The sequence below is a fragment of the Heptranchias perlo genome, chromosome 26 (assembly GCF_035084215.1).
Source record: "Heptranchias perlo isolate sHepPer1 chromosome 26, sHepPer1.hap1, whole genome shotgun sequence".
In the NCBI taxonomy this organism is placed as follows: Eukaryota; Metazoa; Chordata; class Chondrichthyes; order Hexanchiformes; family Hexanchidae; genus Heptranchias; species Heptranchias perlo.
Window position 1 is genome coordinate 31,106,629 of NC_090350.1, and position 22,082 is coordinate 31,128,710.

The 22,082-nt window shown below is 46.4% G+C and overlaps 1 protein-coding gene and 1 long non-coding RNA gene across 3 annotated transcripts in view; one reads left to right on the forward strand and one right to left on the reverse strand.

Moving 5' to 3' along the window:
• LOC137342650 (uncharacterized) overlaps positions 1-14,647 on the reverse strand; it is a 32,631-nt gene extending 17,984 nt beyond the window's left edge. Inside the window, exon 1 of the long non-coding RNA XR_010967310.1 lies at positions 14,380-14,647. This is a non-coding gene — a long non-coding RNA (uncharacterized lncRNA). The remainder of the gene's footprint in view (positions 1-14,379) is intronic.
• Positions 14,396-21,799, forward strand: med18 (mediator of RNA polymerase II transcription, subunit 18 homolog (yeast)). 2 transcript variants are annotated; one of them, XM_068006703.1, is made up of 3 exons: positions 14,396-14,661; positions 18,891-18,984; positions 21,115-21,799. In XM_068006703.1, the coding sequence occupies exons 2-3, from the start codon at positions 18,912-18,914 to the stop codon at positions 21,672-21,674; spliced, it is 633 nt and encodes a 210-aa protein (XP_067862804.1). In that variant the 5' UTR covers positions 14,396-14,661; positions 18,891-18,911; the 3' UTR covers positions 21,675-21,799. The 2 variants fall into 2 exon arrangements, with proteins under 2 accessions (XP_067862804.1, XP_067862803.1); XM_068006702.1 differs by having other exon boundaries at positions 14,397-14,661; positions 18,887-18,984.
• Positions 21,800-22,082: the final 283 nt, after the last annotated feature.

Genomic DNA, 22,082 nt, shown 5'->3' on the forward strand with positions numbered 1-22,082 from the left:
CTAAATTATTCTACAGGAATCTCATACACTCCAGTAAGCCTGGCAGCTGCTTGTGTCATATTGGTGAGCTGTTGAGTTGAATATACAACTTCCTCTGTGGACATAAACAAGCCAAGATAAATGACTTTTCTGTTTATCTCAACACTAATGCTGGATTGAGCGCCAGTCAATCTCTGGAAAGGATGTTTGGCGTACTCTGTTTTCATCTTTGTGACCTGGTAGATGCCATTAAAAGTGTTGATTTTCTTTTTTCTAATGACATTATCTCCCTATGTGAGTAATTCTACACACCAAAAGTGGTGGCCAAATCACTGAAGGAAGATATAGTCAGATTAAACAATGGGCAGGCGAATAATATATGATGAGGACTGAAGAGACCAAGTCAATCCCTGTTGAGATAGATAGATATGTAGCTCACTCTATTCTATAGGGTTAAATCCTGCGTTTTCAGACCGATGGGGAGCTTTAATTGCCGGAAGCACATTTTTGAAATTCAGCTATGCACACTGCATGATTTTCCGACCATTTAAGTTAAGTGATGTTTGTTAAAAACATTTAGCTTCTGGACTTGTTAGTCAGGTCTAGGCTTGAATTTAATTGACGCCCCACTGCCGAGGTAATTTCCCGCCCATCCATGGCAGAATGACACCCAGCTAATTTTAACGGCCGCGCCTCATTTAAATCCCGTGGGCTGACTTCCCAAAAGTCAGCGGGAAGTGGCAAAAAAATCAGGCAGCCTGGAGGCAGCCCACTGAGATCGGTGGCTGGCGCTGTCCCACAGGAAGTGCGGCATGAGTCCATGATAGGGGAGGCCGAAGCTTTCCTTGTGGAGTCCAAAGGAGCACTCTTATTCCTCCTGGCCCCTGAAGGGAAGTAAAAAAAGAAAGTTTTAAAAACTTACCTTTTTGGGCCTCTTCTGGCCATGATCCTCTTCCTCACTAGGTTGGACTGGCGGGAAACTCACCGCGGCTTCCTGCTCAGGCTGCCGAGTTGAAATTGCCGTCAAATCCCAATGACATCATCGCGGCCCGACATGCATATGTAAAAGGGGGCCCACAGGCTTTTTGTGGGTGTCCTTGCCCCCTGATCAATTATGCAGGTTGAAATCCCAAACAGTCAGCTCCTGATGGCTCCAGGGCGGGTAAGTAACCTGGGTGATTTTAACTGCCCACCCTCCCATTGGGCGGATAGGGTTAAAATAGCCCCCCTAATATGTACTGGGGCAAGCAAGCAGCAAAATGCTTGGAAAAAGCCTATGTAAATGATAAATATAGGAAGCTTCATGAATACTTAGGCCTACTTGGTACCAACTTCAGCGTCTACATGCAAACAATGGTGAAATATTGAAATGCTGTCTGGCATACTGCAGAGACCCCCCTCTTCTTCCAGGATTCAGTATAATCCAGAGGTATTAATGAAGACTGTCTGCTCCATATCACCATCCACTCCCTCCAACATCAAAGAGATGTGGAACAGGCTTTTAATCTTCTGAAGTAGCCCCATGAGTTACTGGCAATTAAGACAGGCCTCTGTGTTTACACAAGGGACTGGAAAATTGCTGAGGCAGCACCACAGTTTTCTGAAGCAACCTACACAGAATGCCAGCAAAGCTTCACTCACACTACTTCTCTTGTCCGTGGAACTTTCTCCAACAGTCTGCCATTACTCGCTCATACTTAAAAGCTTAAATGCAGCACTAACCATCATTTACTGAACAAGAGTCACTGGAATGTATTGCTGGCTATGAGAAATCAGTTGCCTGTTGGTACCCCACTGCAACCTTAGAATATGCCTAATCTAAGTGTGTCAAATTGATTTTGCTAAAAGCATTTTTCATATCTGATGTTGGTAATTACCAGGAATGTGCATTAGGGTGAATTTGGATTTTAAGTATAAAAATGAGGGTCCTTTGTAGCAGAAGCTCAGATGCATATTTTGAGACACTGTTATGTAAAGCAAACCGCGAGTAGTTCTTGCCCAAATCTATTAGCACAGGTGAAACTGCACTTTAATGTATAATGTCAAATTTCAGTTCCGAGGACAGTGTTATCAGTGTGCAATGCAATGCTTTAACCTCTCAAACTGTTGTACTTTGGCGTGCACTGCAGTCTGTCAAATGTGGTAGATTCATGTTTACAGAAAAAAGAAGTTAACAACAACTTGGATCTTTTTAGCACTCATTATGTATGAAGAAATGTCACAGAGCACTGTCAGGGGAGGAGGAAGAAGACTAGAAGGGGGCAAAAGCTTAATCAAAAAGGAAGGTCTTAAGAAGATTTTTGGAGGTAAGAAAGGAGATGTCAAGATGGAGATACTGAGGGTGGGACTTCCAGAGAGCAGTGGTAAGGTTTCTGAAGGAATGGCCACTGATAGTGGAGTGGAGGGAATGGGGAATAAGAAGTAGGCTCATGTTGGAGGACTGAATGGTGTACTCAGGAACATAGGGCTGGAGGAGATTTCAGATGTAGGGAGGAGTGAGACTGTGAAGGGATTTGAAGATAAGAACGAGAAGTGAAAACACAAATCTTAAAGTCTATTTTCCGGGATACAAGAAGCCAGTGGAGCTTGGCAAGGACAGATGTGAAAGGAATGCAGGGCTTATTGTGGGTCAACACGTGGGCCATGGCATTCTGGATGCCTTGTAGTTTAGAAGTGGTGGGAGCAAGGAGAATGTTGGAGAAATGCAGCTGTGAAGTGATAAAATAAGGGTTAGGGTTTTGGTGGTAAAGGAGGAAGGGTAGGGGTGGACATGAACAATATTGCAGAGGTGAAAGAAGATGCTCGATAGGAGGTCAGATGTGGGGGAGGAAGCTGAGTTCAGGTTCATTTTATCAAGTAAGAAAAAGGTATTGAATTAGAAAAAGTAACTTGGTGACATTTAAATCTGTTGCATTGTAACTCCTGTAACTGATCAAATGTTGAAAAGTTGTGGATATTCTTCTGAGTTTTTGATAATATATAACATTCAGCAAGCTAGGAAAACATGAAGAGCAAATCTGTAGCTTAAGTGCGATTCTTCATGAAATTTTCTGTTTGGGAGGTATAGATGATTAGAGGCACCAGAAGGGTTTTCAAACAACTTACTGAATTTGGGGATGGTCTTCTTGAGTTAGCAGTTTACAAGCCTGAACTTGGCCTGAGGTGTCTGAAGAATGCAATGTACTTATCCAGGTCACGTAGCAAAGCTTTAATATTAAGTTTGGGTGGGACTTGTTTAAAGAATCTCCATCAAGTTACACAGCAAAGCAGTGCCATTTACTAGCAGCCTTCATTTTTCTTGTTGTAATATGGATCATATTTTGGGATTCCTGACTGTGCTGCTTGGCAGGGAGAAGGGAGACCTTGGTGTAACACATGTTAAAAATGCTACCATTGAGTTAAGCTTAAGCTTTCAAGGAGTTAAATTCATAGGACAGCAGGTCTGGGAGATGTCTACACCAGCACGTTTCTGATAATGAAAGGTAGTTTGGACAATTCACTAATTGCTCACATCTATTCTGACTGTGATGACTCAAATCATTTGAGTTCAGTGGGGTAGTTGCCAGGGTTGTGTGCTCAGATCCTGTTTCCTGGGGTCATAATTAACAAAAAAAGGGAGAAAAATCCATGTGTAGGGTTAGTCAGGTCCAACATATGTAAGGATTCTTACAACACCAGGTTATAGTCCAACAGTTTTATTTGAAAATCACAAGCTTTCGGAGGCTTTCTCCTTCGTCAGGTGAAGTGTGGGATTCCTTGAAGGTTACCGCATTTATAGTCAGAGAACAATGCCCGGTGATTACAGATAATCTTTCCAACTGCCCGTTGTCAAGGCAATCAAAGTGTTCAGACAGAGAGATGTTACATACAGGACCACTGAATATACAAACAGCCAGAACAAAAGACAGAGAGAGAGAAACATCCAAAAGGAAGAGAAAGAGAGAGAATGACCCGTTGTGTTAAAAACAGATAACTTTTTTTTGCTGGTGGGGTTACGTGTAGCGTGACATGAACCCAAGATCCCGGTTGAGGCTGTCCTCATGGGTGCGGAACTTGGCTATCAATTTCTGCTCGACGATTTTGTGTTGTCGTGTGTCTCGAAGGCCGCCTTGGCGAACGCTTACCCAAAGATCGGTGGCTGAATGTCCTTGACTGCTGAAGTGTTCCCCAACTGGGAGGGAACCCTCCTGTCTGGCGATTGTTGCACGGTGTCCGTTCATCCGTTGTCGCAGTGTCTGCATGGTCTCGCCAATGTACCATGCTCCGGGGCATCCTTTCCTGCAACGTATGAGGTAGACAACGTTGGCCGAGTCACAGGAGTATGAACGATAACATCAACAAGTTCCATCCCACCATCAACTCACCATGGACGACTCCTCAGAATCAGTTTCTTTCTTGGACACACGAATCTCCATCAAAGACGGGCACCTCAGCACCTCACTCTACCGCAAGCCCACGGACAACCTCACGATGCTCCACTTTTCCAGCTTCCACCCTAACCACGTCAAAGAGGCCATCCCCTATGGACAGGCCCTGCAAATACACAGGATCTGCTCAGACGAGGAGGAACGCGATGGACACCTACAGACGCTGAAAGATGCCCTCGTAAGAACGGGATATGACGCTCGACTCGTCGATCGACAGTTCCGATGGGCCACAGCGAAAAATCGCATAGACCTCCTCAGAAGACTAACACGGGACGCAACCAACAAAGTACCCTTCGTCGTCCAGTACATCTCCGGAGCGGAGAAACTACGCCATGTTCTCCGCAGCCTTCAACATGTCATCGATGACGATGAACACCTCGCTAAGGCCATCCCCACACCTCCACTACTCGCCTTCAAACAGCCACCCAACCTCAAACAGACCATCGTTCGCAGCAAATTACCCAGCTTTCAGAAGAACAGCGTCCACGACACCACACAACCCTGCCACGGCAACCTCTGCAAGACATGCCAGATCATCAACACAGATACCACCATCACACGAGAGGACACCACCCACCAGGTACATGGTTCGTACTCTTGTGACTCGGCCAACGTTGTCTACCTCATACGTTGCAGGAAAGGATGCCCCGGAGCATGGTACATTGGCGAGACCATGCAGACACTGCGACAACGGATGAACGGACACCGTGCAACAATCGCCAGACAGGAGGGTTCCCTCCCAGTCGGGGAACACTTCAGCAGTCAAGGACATTCAGCCACCGATCTTTGGGTAAGCGTTCGCCAAGGCAGCCTTCGAGACACACAACGCAAAATCGTCGAGCAGAAATTGATAGCCAAGTTCCGCACCCATGAGGACGGCCTCAACCGGGATCTTGGGTTCATGTCACGCTACATGTAACCCCACCAGCGAAAAAAAGTTATCTGTTTTTAATACAACAGGTCATTCTCTCTCTTTCTCTTCCTTTCGGATGTTTCTCTCTCTCTCTGTCTTTTGTTCTGGCCGTTTGTATATTCGGTGGTCCTATATGTAACATCTCTCTGTCTGAACACTTTGATTGCCTTGACAACGGGCAGCTGGAAAGATTATCTGTAATCACCAGGTATTGTTCTCTGACTTCAGAATTGCTTTTGTCAATATCTTTTGATCCAAACTTATCTGTGGTGATGAAATGTTAGCAGGATAAAGACTAACATGGTGGCACAGTTTTTTGTGTATTGTACTTTTGTTCATATTTATTGATAAAAATATCTGAAATGTTCAGGAGCACCTGAACAACAGTACCGGTGGGAAAGGCCTGATTTTAAAATGTTCTTCCTTTGTGGCCCTCTCCTTGTAATATTGCTATCAGGCCCCAGTGCTGTAGGTGCCTTTCAATGCACTATTGGTCCCCGTGATGTTCTCCAGCATAAACTTGTGCAGTGTGAGTTTCATTATTTTTAAGATTTCTTTTGCTGCAATTGTTCCCCAGGCACAACACCAAGGCATACATTCAACAACAACTTGCATTTATATAGCACCATTAAGGTAGTAAAAGGTCCCAAGGCACATCATACATTGGTTTCATGGTATACAACATACATGAGTGATGGGGAGTAAGCTTTGTGCAGTCTTGTGGACAAACCTGGAATTGGTTTAATTTTATTGTTTTATTTTAGTTTTCCATTTGAAACTGTACAAACTCGTTCATGTGTTTAGCTTCTTTGATACTTCAGTACTGAGAATAACTTTTGGAGCTCCATTTTTCACTCATACCCTGTTTATATGACTGTTGCAAATTCACATTCATTACAAATGTGCAGCACAATCACAGGAAATGACCAAATATAAACAGCTAGGATTTATCTACTTGCATCAGATTTCAGAGTATCTGAAATCTTGCCTAATCCATCCAGATTTGTCTGAGGCTGTGAAGTTTAAAGATAAGTCTCATGGAGATTTAAATTGGACATAAAAAGGGACCTTATGCATTGTGCAGACAATGCACTACAATATGCACTGTTATTTCCCAGTAATAATGGATTCCCCTTAACTTGGAACTGTATTGAGACTCTCCAAACTCATTTCACTCTGGACTGTAAAGAAGTAACTAAGTTCTCTGTGATGGAGATTCAACAGGCTGGCAACAAATAACATTAGTCCTACTATTTGACTTAATTTGAAGAACCCAAAGTGTGAAGATGTGTACTGCTGGTAAGTTGAGTTATGCCATGAGTAGGGGAATCCAAGGGAATAAGGTGGTGGGATGCACAGGCCCACCTTCAGACTGGCATGTATGACAGTGCTGACTGACTTATTAAATAGCATTGGAAGCACTAGCACAAGCACTAGTGCCTGACAATAATTAGACATCATTCTTTTATTTCTAATAAAAAGTACCATGATCGGATTTTATAGGAAAAAGCACGTAAAGTTGAATTTGTCAATAAAATGCTGACGGAAGTTCTTTTCTTGGAAATTGCACCTCTCTGTTTTGTGCATATTTTTCTCCTTTCTTTATCCGCCTATGACACATTATTCCCACATTTTTGTTATCAGTAATGGAGAGGCACTGATAAGGCATACTTCACAGCGTCCCACCTCATAAGCACATAAGAAAGTGTGAAAGTATTGTGCCATTAGGTCCCTTCTTTCCAAAGGACTATATATAATTTGGGCTGTGACTACTTCCCGGTTCATTTCATTTCTTGAAGGAGGTGAATAAGTAGAGTTAGAACTTCAGAGTTTAAAGAAAAGAAGTGGTTGCCGCTTGGCACGTAAACAAGGCTGTAAAAGAAAATGTAATAAACACCTGTTTAACTGTATCAAAAATTGATCAGTGTTAAAATAGCAGCAATAAATCAGTCATATAAAACAAAATCAATTCATTACATCATCCAACATTTTGGAACGGTTCAAGTGAGTTCTGCCTATTTTTAATATGTAACAGTTCCACTGAAGTGTGCCCAAACACCACAGTGTTATGATGACTGCCAGTAGGTAAAGATGCCCATGGCTTTTCTCAGTAATATCCTCAGTTGGCATTAGTGTAAATAGATTATCAAAGAAAATAAATGGAAGAGCTCACTGAATGGCTCAGTGGGTAACCGCACCGTGTGGTATGGAATTGAGTCATATAACCCAAGAAGGTCCCGGGGCCCATTCCTGAGCTGTGCTGAGTTAACTGATCTTAACTGGGTGATGTTAGAAATGCACAACTGACTTTAGTCTCCCTGGGCTAGGGAGAGGTAAAATCATTAGTGGTTCCCACTCCTGATTTGGTATCCAGCAAGCTCTGCTGGAAAGTGCACGTGAGTGGACATTGAGTGAGGATAGGATCAGGATCAGCTGTGATGCCCTCTGTGGTGAATAGCCTGTGCTCGAAGAACGTACAATTCAATAAAGTTTTGAAGGGTTGCTACTGCCTGTGGCACCATACCCCAGCATGAATTGTCCCCTTCAGGAGAGGACAGAAAAGGAGAGCAAAAAAAATTATTACTAATAGTCGATGCAACAGCTCCATTCGTGAAACAAGACTTTTGTTATAAATTTTTTAATTGTTTCATTTCCTTTCTAATAGAAGAGGCAGATGGTGAATTTTGACCCTAAGTTCAAAGTTTAAAAATGCTCAGTCTGTTTGGATATTCACAAACAACAAATGCTATATTCCTGCTAATTGGATTATGTGAATTTCATCAATTGTCACACCTGCATAATGTAGGATGTGGACTTCTTGTCCATAAACTCTAATTCTTATTGTCATGATTTTTAGTCATGTTTTTGTGTCAATATTTACCATTGTAAATTGCTGTCAACATTTTCCCATTCAATTTTGCTGCGTCAACAATCACTGTGTAGTTGCAGGCTTTGGCCACTGGGTGGCTCTGTGGAGCAAGTTTCTGAAGTCTTTCTCCCAACTTTGACACCATCTTTTATATTAAGAACTTAACATGGACAATTTAACTTGTGTATAACATTTGTACTTTGTTATGCAGCATTTGTCATTGTATATTTGAAATAAAATGTTAACTTCCTCTGTAAATCAAAACTTCAGATGAACAACAACAACAACTTGCATTTATATAGCGCCTTTAACGTCGTAAAACTTCCCATGGCTCTTCACAGGAACGATTATCAAACAAATAATGGGGTTAAAGTCTGGTGCATGTGCTTTAGTTTCTGTTGTTACAGCAGATGAAAGGATCATTTTTAACTCCCTGCTTGAGAGAAACTTTTCATTACATTAGGTTATTTTGATTTGAGGAGACAAAATTTGTTTTGTCAGTAACCAATACTTTGTCTTTAAAAACTCAAAAGACTGTTTAATTCTTCAGGAAGATGTGCTTACTGAGTGTAACTGATTCCACATGTACTTTTCTTGATGTTGTATACTTATATTTATATTATAATATTAGTTTTTGCCAACCCTTTGTTCTATTTCTATTTAGTATAAATAAATATTAGTTGTTTTAGTCTATAAAATCTGATCTGTGTTTAAAGTTCATCATTTCTGAAATGGTTGATCCCATAACATGTGACTTAAGTATAATGCAATAATTAGATTACTACAAATAAGATCTTTGTTAAACCTTGGGTCACATAACTCTGAAAAAGACAGAATATTGATTTAAAAGTACAGCTTCAGGATTGTCGGTGTGGTACAATGAAGTGCTATGAATCCATTGTAAGAGAAAAGAGTACTTAAAACTCCCCAATTGTAACAACTAGTTTTAAAAAACCATAAATGGGCAAATTAGAGCTGAGTAATTAATAAATGTTGTAAATTATTTAGTGGTTTATCTTCCTAATGATATCAACTCTTTGAAATGCCAGGGGAAGGGGGGGCATCATAAGGAATTTTGAGTCCAGCTTGTGTGATGACTTTGAAACACTGATCATGATCATCAGGCTGGTGACACAGCAAAGGCTATGGGCCCCGACAACATCCCAGCTGTAGTGCTGAAGACCTGTGCTCCAGAATTGGCTGCGCCTCTAGCTAAGCTGTTCCAGTACAGCTACAACACTGGCATCTACCCGACAATGTGGAAAATTGCCCAGGTATGTCCTGTCCACAAAAAGCAGGACAAATCCAATCCGGCCAATTACCGCCCCATCAGTCTACTCTCAATCATCAGCAAAGTGATGGAAGGTGTCGTCGACAGTGCTATCAAGCGGCACTTACTCACCAATAACCTGCTCACCGATGCTCAGTTTGGGTTCCGCCAGGACCACTCGGCTCCAGACCTCATTACAGCCTTGGTCCAAACATGGACAAAAGAGCTGAATTCCAGAGGTGAGGTGAGAGTGACTGCCCTTGACATCAAGGCAGCATTTGACCGAGTGTGGCACCAAGGAGCCCTCGTAAAATTGAAGTCAATGGGAATCAGGGGGAAAACCCGCCAGTGGCTGGAGTCATACCTTTGGAGCACAAAGGAAGATGGTAGTGGTTGTTGGAGGCCAATCATCTCAGCCCCAGGACATTGCTGCAGGAGTTCCTCAGGGCAGTGTCCTAGGCCCAACCATCTTCAGCTGCTTCATCAATGACCTTCCCTCCATCATAAGGTCAGAAATGGGGATGTTCGCTGATGACTGCACAGTGTTCAGTTCCATTCGCAACCCCTCAAATAATGAAGCAGTCCGAGCCCGCATGCAGCAAGACCTGGACAACATCCAGGCTTGGGCTCATAAGTGGCAAGTAACATTCGCGCCAGATAAGTGCCAGGCAATGACCATCTCCAACAAGAGAGAGTCTAACCACCTCCCCTTGACATTCAACGGCATTACCATCGCCGAATTCCCCACCATCAACATCCTGGGGGTCACCATTGACCAGAAACTTAACTGGACCAGCCATATAAATACTGTGGCTACGAGAGCAGGTCAGAGGCTGGGTATTCTGTGGCGAGTGACTCACCTCCTGACTCCCCAAAGCCTTTCCACCATCTACAAGGCACAAGTCAGGAGTGTGATGGAATACTCTCCACTTGCCTGGATGAGTGCAGCTCCAACAACACTCAAGAAGCTCGACACCATCCAAGATAAAGCAGCCCGCTTGATTGGCACCCCATCCACCACCCTAAACATTCAGTCCCTTCACCACCGGCGCACTGTGGCTGCAGTGTGTACCATCCACAGGATGCATTGCAGCAACTCGCCAAGGCTTCTTCAACAGCACCTCCCAAACCCGCGGCCTCTATCACCTAGAAGGACAAGAGCAGCAGGCACTTGGGAACAACACCATCTGCACGTTCCCCTCCAAGTCACACACCATCCCGACTTGGAAATATATCACCGTTCCTTCATCGTCGCTGGGTCAAAATCCTGGAACTCCCTTCCTAACAGCACTGTGGGAGAACCATCACCACACGGACTGCAGCGGTTCAAGAAGGCGGCTCACCACCACCTTCTCAAGGGCAGTTAGGGATGGGCAATAAATGCTGGCCTCGCCAGCGATGCCCACATCCCATGAACCAATAAAAAAAAACACTGCATCTTGGAAAGCAGCCCATTATGTATTAGAATTTTACAGCACACGCGGAAGACATTCAGCCCATCGCGCCTTTGCCGGCTCTTGGAAAGAGCTATCTACTTAGTCCCATTCCCCTGCCTTTTACTCATACCAATTCAAATTTTTGTTTTTCAAATATTTATCCACTTCCATTGCTGTTCCCAGCAAAATTCCACACTGGTGGCGCCAACTTCAGTGGGCAGAAACAAAATCGATTTTAAAAGGCATTATCATCCAATTAAATGTTGTCATTTCAAATAATTGCATCTGTTGAAGGTAACACATATGTAACTAACCCTGCAGGCCAACTCAGGGGAGTTTTCAGAGGGGCATATTCCTGTTCCAGGAACATAAGCTGTTTGGAAATTCCCTAAAGTGGCAACGATTACTCTTTTAAATAAACACTATCAAGATTTAATTATAGACCAAGGTTCAGTAGCAAACAAAGAGAACAAGTCTGACTGCTGCAGAAGTGTTCCTATGATGTAATGATGAACCCAGAGACGTATGTCTCTTGCCGGTTTCAGCACTGCAATTGTCATTCAAATGAGAGAAGCCAGGTGTTATAATATGAATATCATAGTCTTGGCTGCTATACTGAGGTGTGTGTTAGTAATGCAGACACAATTGAAGAGAAAAACTTGCATTTGTATAGTGCCTTATCATGTCCTCAGGGCTTTTCAAAAGGTTTCACATCCAAATAATTATTTTTTGAAATATAGTCAATGTTGCTGTGTAGGCAAGCATAAGAAGCAATTAGCACATAGCAAGATCTCACAAACAGTAAATGAGACGATTGACCAATTAATAAACTATTTTTGATGGTGTTGGTTGACGAAAGAACATTGGTCAGGGCACTGGGAGAATCGCCAGCTCTTCTTTGAAAAGTGCAATGGGATCCTTTTACATCCACCTGAACAGGACCTCGTCTTATCCTCTTTATGGACAACTAATTTACAATAATGAATCCTGACAGTATTTACTTATATACCATGCATTCCTGACGGATATTTAGCTGCTGATTTAATACTGACCATTTCCAATAATCTTTTCAGCAGATCCTGGTACCTTTTGTTATGTCAATATATTTATACATATTGACATAACAACATATTAACATAATAACTGGACTTCAGCCAAAATCAGCAGAACAAGGTAGAAGAACGTGGGGCTGCTCATATTAGAACTCACTCATATTTATAAACTTATGCAACTACAGTAAGGAGAAGAAAAGTGCCCAGTGGTAAATCACAACCATTAATAGGAGTGACAGTACTGTAAATGAACATCACTGGTTCATTATTTCAAACTGAGACTGGGCACACCTTACATAGAGCAGGCAGGTCAGGAAAAACAGGTGGGAATCAGAGGTCGATATATTGGTGAGGAAAGTGGGGAACGAGAAGCACATTGTTGGTTAAATCAGTGCCAGGCTCCTCGGGATTTGGAGGTAGGGATGGGATTTTAGTTCACATCAGGAGGGAAATTGTTCTGACTTTTTGAAAAAAAATCACAATAAATGAAACACCAGACTTGAACAGTGCTATCCAGGTGTACATACACGGCAGTCCCATAAAGCATGACTGCCTGTGTTTGAGTCCAGTATCTGCAATAACTAGAAAAAAAGGAAACATTTCTACATGTGCTGGATTTAAACCCTATCAGTCGTGCTTTGTGGAACTGTGATGTATATATTACCTGTAGATGGAGTGGTGAGGAGGTAGTATTTGAACTAAGGGATTTTAATTAATTGAGAAAAATGGTATTAATTCGGCATGTTAACTTTTTGAAACGGTCGCATGGATTAAACATCCTGTGTAACTGATTTATTTAAAGTCTATTCCCGGGGGGGAAATGAATGTGCCCCCCCCAACAGAAACCTCATTATCACACAGAAAAGCTGCATACAACTGCTGGATCAAAATAATCTAGCATTTAAAGTCAGAAGGCGGCGAGGCACAGTCGGCAGATGTTACATATAAATACTGACAGCAGTGTGTAAACATTTTATGGGCCTATTTCTTCAGGCATTTTATTGCACGTTTGTGTTTTAATGGATGGGGGTTAGATTGTGCAGGGAAGGCAGAGGGTCCCTGAATGTTATTGGTACCCATAGCCACATGAATTTTTAATCCATAGATGCATTTAAGGAGAAGTGAGATAAGTACAGGAGGGAGAAAGGAATAAAAGGATCTGCTGATAGGGTTAGATGAAGTAAGGTGGGAGGAGCTTTGTGTGGAGCATAAACACCGGCATCGACCAGTTGAGCTGAATAGCCTGTTTCTGTGCTGCAAAGTTATGTGAAATCAGGCTCTGTGTATTCCGATATCACTGGGAAAGGCAACCGTTTAGAGCCTTCCCGCCATTGTAAACCGAGGGGCTGCAATCAGGGAAAAACCCCCTCGGGCAGAATGTAAAATTCAAATTGCTGTAATGTACCTGTAATGAATCTGAAATGAATCTGTAAGCAATAATCTGTGTTGAGTCTGATGCAATGAGACACCATAGAGTGTCATGAACTGTAATTATGTCCAATGTGTTCATTGTACTGTACTTGACGTAACCTGCAAATTGTATAATCTGTATTGTGTACGTTTGGAAAGTGATATGACAACTGTATTGTATGTACTGCTGCAAATTTTATGAATAAAGTATATTTAAAAAAAAAAAAAAATTCCGATATCACTGGGATATTAAATATTCTTCTGGTCCATTTCATTAATCGTTTTTTAAAAACTTCTTTAAATGAAACCATTGTCCACAGTTTAAATTTCTTTAAGAGAAATGATTTTGCAAATCAAGTCTGTACAGAGTAAGGCAAAAGCAAAATACAGCGGATGCTGGAAATCTGAAATTAAAACAGAAAATGCTGGAAAAGCAAAGTTTTGAATGAGAGGTGATTTTATTGAAACATATCAGATCCTGAGGGGACTTGAAGGGGTAGATGCTGAGAGGATGTTTCCCCTTGTGGGAGAGACTAGAACGAGGGGCCACAGTTTAAAAATAAGAGGTCTTCCATTTAAGACGGAGATGAGGAGAAGTTTTTTTCTCTCAGAGGGTCGTGAGTCTGTGGAACTCCCTTCCCCAGAAAGCGGTGGAGGCAGGGTCATTGAATATTTTTAAGGCTGAGTTAGATTCCTGATTAACAAGGGTGGCAAAGGTTATAGTAGGTAGACGGGAAAGTAGGGTTGAGGTCACAATCAGATCAGCCATGATCTTATCAAATGGCAGAACAGGCTTGAAGGGCCGAATGGCCTACTCCTGCTCTTAGTTCGTATGAAAAACACTCAGCAGGTCAGGCAGCCTCTGTGGAGAAAGAAAGAGTAAACGTTTCAAGTTGATGACTTTTCATCAGACATGATGACAGAACTTTTCGACAGTATTAGAGGTAAATCCTGGTGTGAGCTGCGGGTCAAGTTGCTGCTGTTCAAACCCTGGCTTCTGCTGCCATTCTGTGGCAATCTTACCTCATTACCCAGTCAGGGAGCTACAGCCAGTGGGACTGGATCAGGGCCGGCAAACACTGGGATGACAGTGGTGGGGGACTGAACTGCGACTCGAACAAAAGGCCGCGAACTGTCCGTCGAAAGACTTTTAAAATTTTAAAAAAAGAAACAAAACAACTTTCGGGGCTGCGGGCGCTTGTTTCCATTCGGAACGTATTTGTCGTTGCACGCTCCCGACTTCCGGTTGTTGTTTCAGTCCGTGCGGTTCCGTTCCGGTCCCGGGCCCACGAGCGGCGGATTCAGGTAAACGGGGGGGCCGAGGCCTGGGCCGGGTGGAGGGACTTCTGGACTCTCCTGGGCAACGGCATGAGCGAATCGTCAATCCTCCTTTGATCTCGCTCCCCGGGTCGGGGCTGTTGGCTTTGAAGCCGGGGCAAGAACCCCGTCCTCACCCACAGAACCACAACACGGGGCCGCCCGGGGGGCTCTTTGTCTGACCCTATTCCGGGGGGGGGGGGGGGGGGCTCTGACCCCACTGATGGGAGGGGAGGGGGGGGGGGCTCGGACCCCACTGATGGGAGGGTGGGGGGGGGGCTCGGACCCCACTGATGGGAGGGTGGGGGGGGGGCTCGGACCCCACTGATGGGAGGGTGGGGGGGGGGCTCGGACCCCACTGATGGGAGGGTGGGGGGGGGGGCTCGGACCCCACTGATGGGAGGGAGGGAGGGTGGGGGGGGGCTCGGACCCCACTGATGGGAGGGAGGGAGGGTGGGGGGGGGCTCGGACCCCACTGATGGGAGGGAGGGAGGGTGGGGGGGGGCTCGGACCCCACTGATGGGAGGGAGGGAGGGGGGTGGGGCTCGGACCCCACTGATGGGAGGGGGGCTCGGACCCCACTGATGGGAGGGAGGGGGGGGGGGGGCTCGGACCCCACTGATGGGAGGGGGGGTGGCTCGGACCCCACTGATGGGAGGGGGGGTGGCTCGGACCCCACTGATGGGAGGGAGGGGGGGGGCTCGGACCCCACTGATGGGAGGGAGGGGGGGGGCTCGGACCCCACTGATGGGAGGGAGGGGGGGGCTCGGACCCCACTGATGGGAGGGAGGGGGGGGGCTCGGACCCCACTGATGGGAGGGAGGGGGGGGGGGCTCGGACCCCACTGATGGGAGGGGGGGGGGCTCGGACCCCACTGATGGGGGGGCTCGGACCCCACTGATGGGAGGGGGGGGGGGCTCGGACCCCACTGATGGGAGGGGGGGTGGCTCGGACCCCACTGATGGGAGGGGGGGGGGGGGGGCTCGGACCCCACTGATGGGAGGGAGGGGGGGGGCTCGGACCCCACTAATGGGAGGGAGGGGGGGGGCTCGGACCCCACTGATGGGAGGGAGGGGGGGGGCTCGGACCCCACTGATGGGAGGGAGGGAGGGGGGGGCTCGGACCCCACTGATGGGAGGGAGGGAGGGGGGCTCGGACCCCACTGATGGGAGGGAGGGGGGGGGGCTCGGACCCCACTGATGGGAGGGAGGGAGGGGGCTCGGACCCCACTGATGGGAGGGAGGGAGGGGGGGGGGCTCGGACCCCACTGATGGGAGGGGGAGGGAGGGGGGGAGGGGGGGGGAGGGAGGGAGGGGGAGGGGGGAGGGAGGGAGGGGGGAGGGGGAGGGAGGGAGGGGGGGGTGGTCTCGGACCCCACTGATGGGAGGGGGTGGGGGGGGGGCTCGGACCCCACTGATGGGAGGGGGTGGGGGGGGGCTCGGACCCCACTGATGGGAGGGGGTGGGGGGGGGCTCGGACCCCACTGATGGGAGGGGGGGGGGGGCTCCGACCCCACTGATGGGAGGGGGGGGGGCTCGGACCCCACTGATGGGAGGGGGGGGGGGCTCGGACCCCACTGATGGGAGGGGGGGGGGGCTCGGACCCCACTGATGGGAGGGGGGGGGGGGCTCGGACCCCACTGATGGGAGGGGGGGGGGCTCGGACCCCACTGATGGGAGGGAGGGAGGGGGGGGGGCTCGGACCCCACTGATGGGAGGGAGGGAGGGGGGGGGGGGCTCGGACCCCACTGATGGGAGGGAGGGAGGGGGGGGGCTCGGACCCCACTGATGGGAGGGAGGGAGGGGGGGGGGCTCGGACCCCACTGATGGGAGGGGGAGGGAGGGGGAGGGAGGGAGGGGGAGGGAGGGAGGGGGGGGGGCTCGGACCCCACTGATGGGAGGGGGTGGGGGGGGGCTCGGACCCCACTGATGGGAGGGGGTGGGGGGGGGGGCTCGGACCCCACTGATGGGAGGGGGTGGGGGGGGGGGCTCGGACCCCACTGATGGGAGGGGGTGGGGGGGCGGCTCGGACCCCACTGATGGGGGGGGGTGCTCGGACCCCATTGATGGGGGGGGGGGGGGCTCTGACCCCATTGATGGGAGGGGTGGGGGGGCTCTGACCCCATTGATGGGAGGGGTGGGGGGGCTCTGACCCCATTGATGGGAGGGGTGGGGGGGCTCTGACCAGCAGTCGGTCACAGAAAATTGATCAGAAGCTGCCCTATTGGCCTCTCTCCCCTCCCCACAGGGGCCCTAAAGGCCAGTTGTAATTTGCCCCAGTGCTGCCTGGCCACAAGTGGGCAACTCCATGCTGGATTGAGGATGGAACCTGAGACTTTTCTGATCTATGTGGCTCAGTACCACACCGGGCAGCAAGTTGTTGGAGTGGGGAAGGAGAAGTGTTAAAAAGTTTTTAAAATAAAGTCCACTCCTGCCTCCTTTTCTTCCTGTGATGGTGCCACCATGTCACATGCAGCTCTTCCATTATCCTACGCCGGGGCTGTTCATTTGTCTGCCACAAACTTGAAATTTGATAGCCATGTCGCATTTTAACGGCGTCCACAGTGGCCACTCATCTCAGGCCATGAACCCATCCTCCCTTGTCCCTGTTTGATTTTGGACATGGCAAAAGGAGCAAACCGTGGAACTGCAGAAGTTCTTTTTTCAGCGACAGAGCCATCAACTTTGAAGAAATGTTAGGAGTGAGATTTATGATTGAAAAGTGCATGAGACGCATTTAAGTATATGGAGCTGTCCTTATTTTTCAGTGACGTACATAGAAAGTAGGTTAAATATTTAAATAAAAATCAACAAGGCTTAACATATCTAATATTTTGTGATTATCAAGCACTATTGGGCTCTGCCCTCTGCCAAAACTGCTCACTAATTCAGGATCATCCTGGAATATAAAGATACCCCCTGGCTTCTTTTCTCTACTACCACCCATCTCCTTAAACCCCTCTACCCTGCCCCCTCACCTCCAACAACAAGTGCGAGGAGCTCATGGACTTTTTTCTCACTAAGATCGAGACCATCCATTCAGATGTCTCTGCTGCATCCCTCCCTTCCCCTTGCCCACCAAGCCAAATTTCTCCCAGGATTCCCCCTGCTCTAGCCCAGAACTCGAAATTTTCTTTAGTTCCTCTCCTATCTCTGCATATGCCCTCTCTGAGCTCATCTTGTCCATGAGTCCCACCTCCTGCTCTCTCGACCCTATTCCTATTAAACTGTTGACCACCCAACTTCCCTTTCTGGCCCCCATGCTACCTGATATTGTCAACGGTTCCCTGTCCTCAGGTACTGCCCCCTCCCTTTCAAAGCTGCTGTTGTTACCCCCTCCTCAAAAAAAACCCCCACCTTGTCCCCTCTGACCTTGCAAACTACCACCCCATCTCCAACCTCCCTTTCCTCTCCAAAGCCCTTGAATGTGTTGTCGCCTCCCAAATCCGTGCCCATTTTTCCTGCAACTCCCATGTTCTGACCCCATATTCTCTGCACCAAGACTGCCTACTTCCACCTCCATAATGTTGCCCATTTCTGCCACTGTCTCAGCCCATCTGCTGCTGAACCCTCATCCATGCTTTTGTTACCTCCACACATCACTATTCCAAAGCTCTCCTGGCCGGCTCCCCATCTTCCACCCTCCATAAACTTAAGCTCATCCAAAACTCTGCTGCCTGTATCCTGACTCGACATCAAGTCCCATTCACCCATCACTCCTGTGCTCGCTGACGTACATTGGCTCCCAGTCCAGCAATGCCTCGAAAATTCTCATCCTTGTGTTCAAATCCCTCCTTGGCCTCACCCCTCCCTATCTGTGTAACCTCCTCCAGCCCTACAAACCTCCAAGAACTCTGTGTTCCTTCAGCTCTGGCCTCTTATGCATCCCCAATTTCTTTGCCCTACCATTGGTGGCCTTGCCTTCAGCAATCAAGGTCCTATCTGGAATTCCCTCCCTAAACCTCTCCACCTCTCCTCCTTTAAGATGCTCCTTAAAACCTACCTCTTTGACTAAGCTTTTGGTCACCTGTCCAAATATTTCCTTCTTTGGCTCAGTGTCACTTTTTTCCTGATTGCACACCTGTGAAGCACCTTGGGATGTTTTACTACATTAAAGGTGCTATATATGCGTAAGTTGTTGTCATTAAAACCCAAACTTTAATGATGTCTAGTTTGCAAACATTCCAGTCTCTTGACTGCAGCTTTTTTTCCAGTCAGGTTTGCTGGAGACTTGACAATATGGAGGCCCCTCCTGTAACTGTGTTACCTGTCATTGGTGGAACCATCAATATGATGGAATATATTCTGCAAGGTATGAAATGTGGTCCTGTTAATTTTTCTATTAAATGGTTTAAATAGATAAATGACTGGATTTTGGTTTATAGCGAAATCAATTATTGAGTGATTGGCATGTAAGTCAGGAGGAATAGACACTTGTCCCAGCCAGTCCTGCTGCCCCTATTTGGGTCATATTCAGTTATAATTTGTCCCTATACCTGTGTGCTGCCGGAGAACTGGAGACAGATTGGAATGGGCTGGGATATAAGTTTCTTTAGCAATGTCTTCAGCTTTCTCGGTAGAATAACAGGTGCAATCTTCTGCTTTTCTCTGCCAATTTTCTTCCCTTCAATTCTCCGGAAGATGCAGTTCTACGAGTGTCTTCCAGTAACAGTCGAGGGTGTTCCTGTCCTCGCCTGAAATGCACTTCCAGCAGAGGTCACTGGATCATGATCTGGAGTGGGAACCCTGGCTGATTTTTCTCTTCTTAACCAGGATTACCGAGGTCAATTATAGGACCCTAAATGCTAGCCCAGCTGAGTACCAACCAGAGATCTTGCTGTATAGAAGCGCTCTGGTGTGGTTCCACTGAGAAATTAGTTGTGTTCTGGTCTTATTTTTCATATAGAATCATAGAATGGTTATAGCATGGAAGGAGGCCGTTCGGCCCGTCGAGTCCGTGCCGGCTGTCTGCAAGAGCAATCCAGTTATTCCCACTTCCCCACCCTAACCCCGTAGCCTTGCAAATTTTTTCCCTTCAAGTACTTATCCAATTCCCTTTTGAAAGCCACAATTGTATCTGCCACCACCACCCCCTCAGGCAGTGCATTCCAGATCACAACCACTCGCTGTGTAAAAAAGTTTTTTCTCATGTCACCTTTGGTTCTTTTGCCAATCACCTTAAATCTACTTCCACTGGTTCTTGACCCCTCCACCAATGGGACCAGTTTATCTATCTACTTTGTCCAGACCCTTCATGATTTTGACTACCTCTATCAAATCTCCTCTCAACCTTCTCTGCTCTAAGGAGAACAATCCCAGCTTCTTCAGTCTATGCACGTAACTGAAGTCCCTCATTCCTGGAATCATTCTAGTAAATCTCTTCTGCACCCTCTGTAAGGCCTTCACATCCTTCCTAAAGTGCGGTAACCAGAATTGGACACAATACTCCAGTTGTGGCCGAACCAATGTTTTATAAAGTTTCATCATAACCTCCTTGCTTTTGTACTCTTTGCCTCTATTTATAAAGCCCAGGATCCCGTATGCTTTCTCAACCTGCCCTGCCACCTTCAACGATTTGTGCATGTATACCCCCAGTTCTCTCTGTTCCTGCATCCCTTTTAGAATTGTACCCTTCAGTTTATATTGACTCTCCTCGTTCTTCCTACCAAAATGTATAACTTCACACTTTTCTGCGTTGAATTTCATCTGCTACGTGTCTGCCCACTTGAATGTCCTCCTGAAGTCTATCACTATCCACCTCACTGTTCACTACCCTTCCAAGTTTTGTGTCATCTGCACATTTTGAAATTGTGCCCTGTACACCCAAGTCCAAGTCAAAGTCTTTATATAGATCAAGAAAAGCAGTGGTCCTAGTACCGACCCCTGGGGAACACCACTGTATACCTCCCTCCAGTCCGAAAAACAAGCATTCACCACAACTCTCTTTCCTATTACTTAGCCAGTTTTGTATCCATGTGCCACTGCCCCTTTTATTCATGGGCTTCAACTTTGATGACCAGCATATTATGCGGCAGTTTATCAAACACTTTTGGAAGTCCATAGACAGCACTTCAACCTCATTGCCCTCATCGACCCTCTCTGTTACCTCATCAAAAAACTCAATCAAGTTTGTTAAACATGATTTGCCTTTAACAAATCCATACTGGCTTTCCTCAATTAATCCACACTTGTTCAAGTGACTGTTAATTTTGTCCCAGATTATCCTTTCTAAAAATTTCCCCCACCACCGAGTTTAAACTGACTGGCCTGTAGTTGCTGGGTTTTTCCAAAATCTAACAGAATATTAGAAATAGAATTGCAATATTAATGGTTTCATTGTCAAATATTTTGTACTATTATGAGGCTGGTGTTTTTTCTCAGTATTCTCATTTTGTTAAAATTGTCATTATTCAATGATTATAAGTGATTCTAATTTACACAGGGAGTGTGCTGGACCAGAGTCTGGAAAGTCTTCTTCATCGACTTCGTGGGCTTTGTGATAATATGGAGCCAGAAACCTTTGTAGATCATGAACTGGTTTTTCTGCTAAAAGCCCAGCAAGGAAGCCCATTTATTTTAAGGGCTCGACGTGCTGTCGATAAGCCAGGCATGCCTTGGCATCTCCGCTACCTTGGGCAGCCAGAAATTGGGGATAAAAACCGATCTGCGCTGGTACGTAATTGTGTGGACATTGCCACTTCTGACAGCTTAACTGAATTTCTAATAGAAATGGGTTTCCGAATGGACCATGAGTTTGTGGTGAAGGGGCACATTTTTCGCAAAGGGATTATGAAGATTGTAGTGTCCAAGGTCTTTCGGATTCTGCTCCCTGGTAACATAGATAACATTGAGCCGCTATCATTGTCGTATCTTGTAGAACTGAATGTAGTGGCTCCTCCTGGCCAGGACCCTGTGTCAGATGACATGAAGAGTTTTTCAGAACAGCTGAAGCCTTTGGTTCATCTTGAAAAAATTGACCCCAAAAGATTACATCAGGTGTAGGGAAAAATCTGTGATACGTTCAGAGTTTGAGATATGTGTTTTTTTTTTGTACTCTGGTGGCACAGAATACTGTCCACATTGTAAAACTAGAAATGTTTTGAAATAAAAGTAGGATTTGTCTTATACACAGGTCATATCCGCCCTCTGGTTTACCTCCTAGTGAAGCAATTCCGCCAAAGATTCCACTATACCAGCGCGTTCCTGTAAGTGCTTGCTTCGCTCTGTTTCTCCAGTGCTGTGATATTTAAGTGATGCCTTTCCTTCTTGACTCCATTCCAAGCTCCTACTGGTGATTTAAAATCGGAATCAGCTCATCAGGCTAGCTAAAGCAAGAGGAGGCTTAAAATCAGCAACAGGAGCCCTGGCTGACGTCAGGAGAGTTGCTATGAAAGTATAGCACTGGAGGAT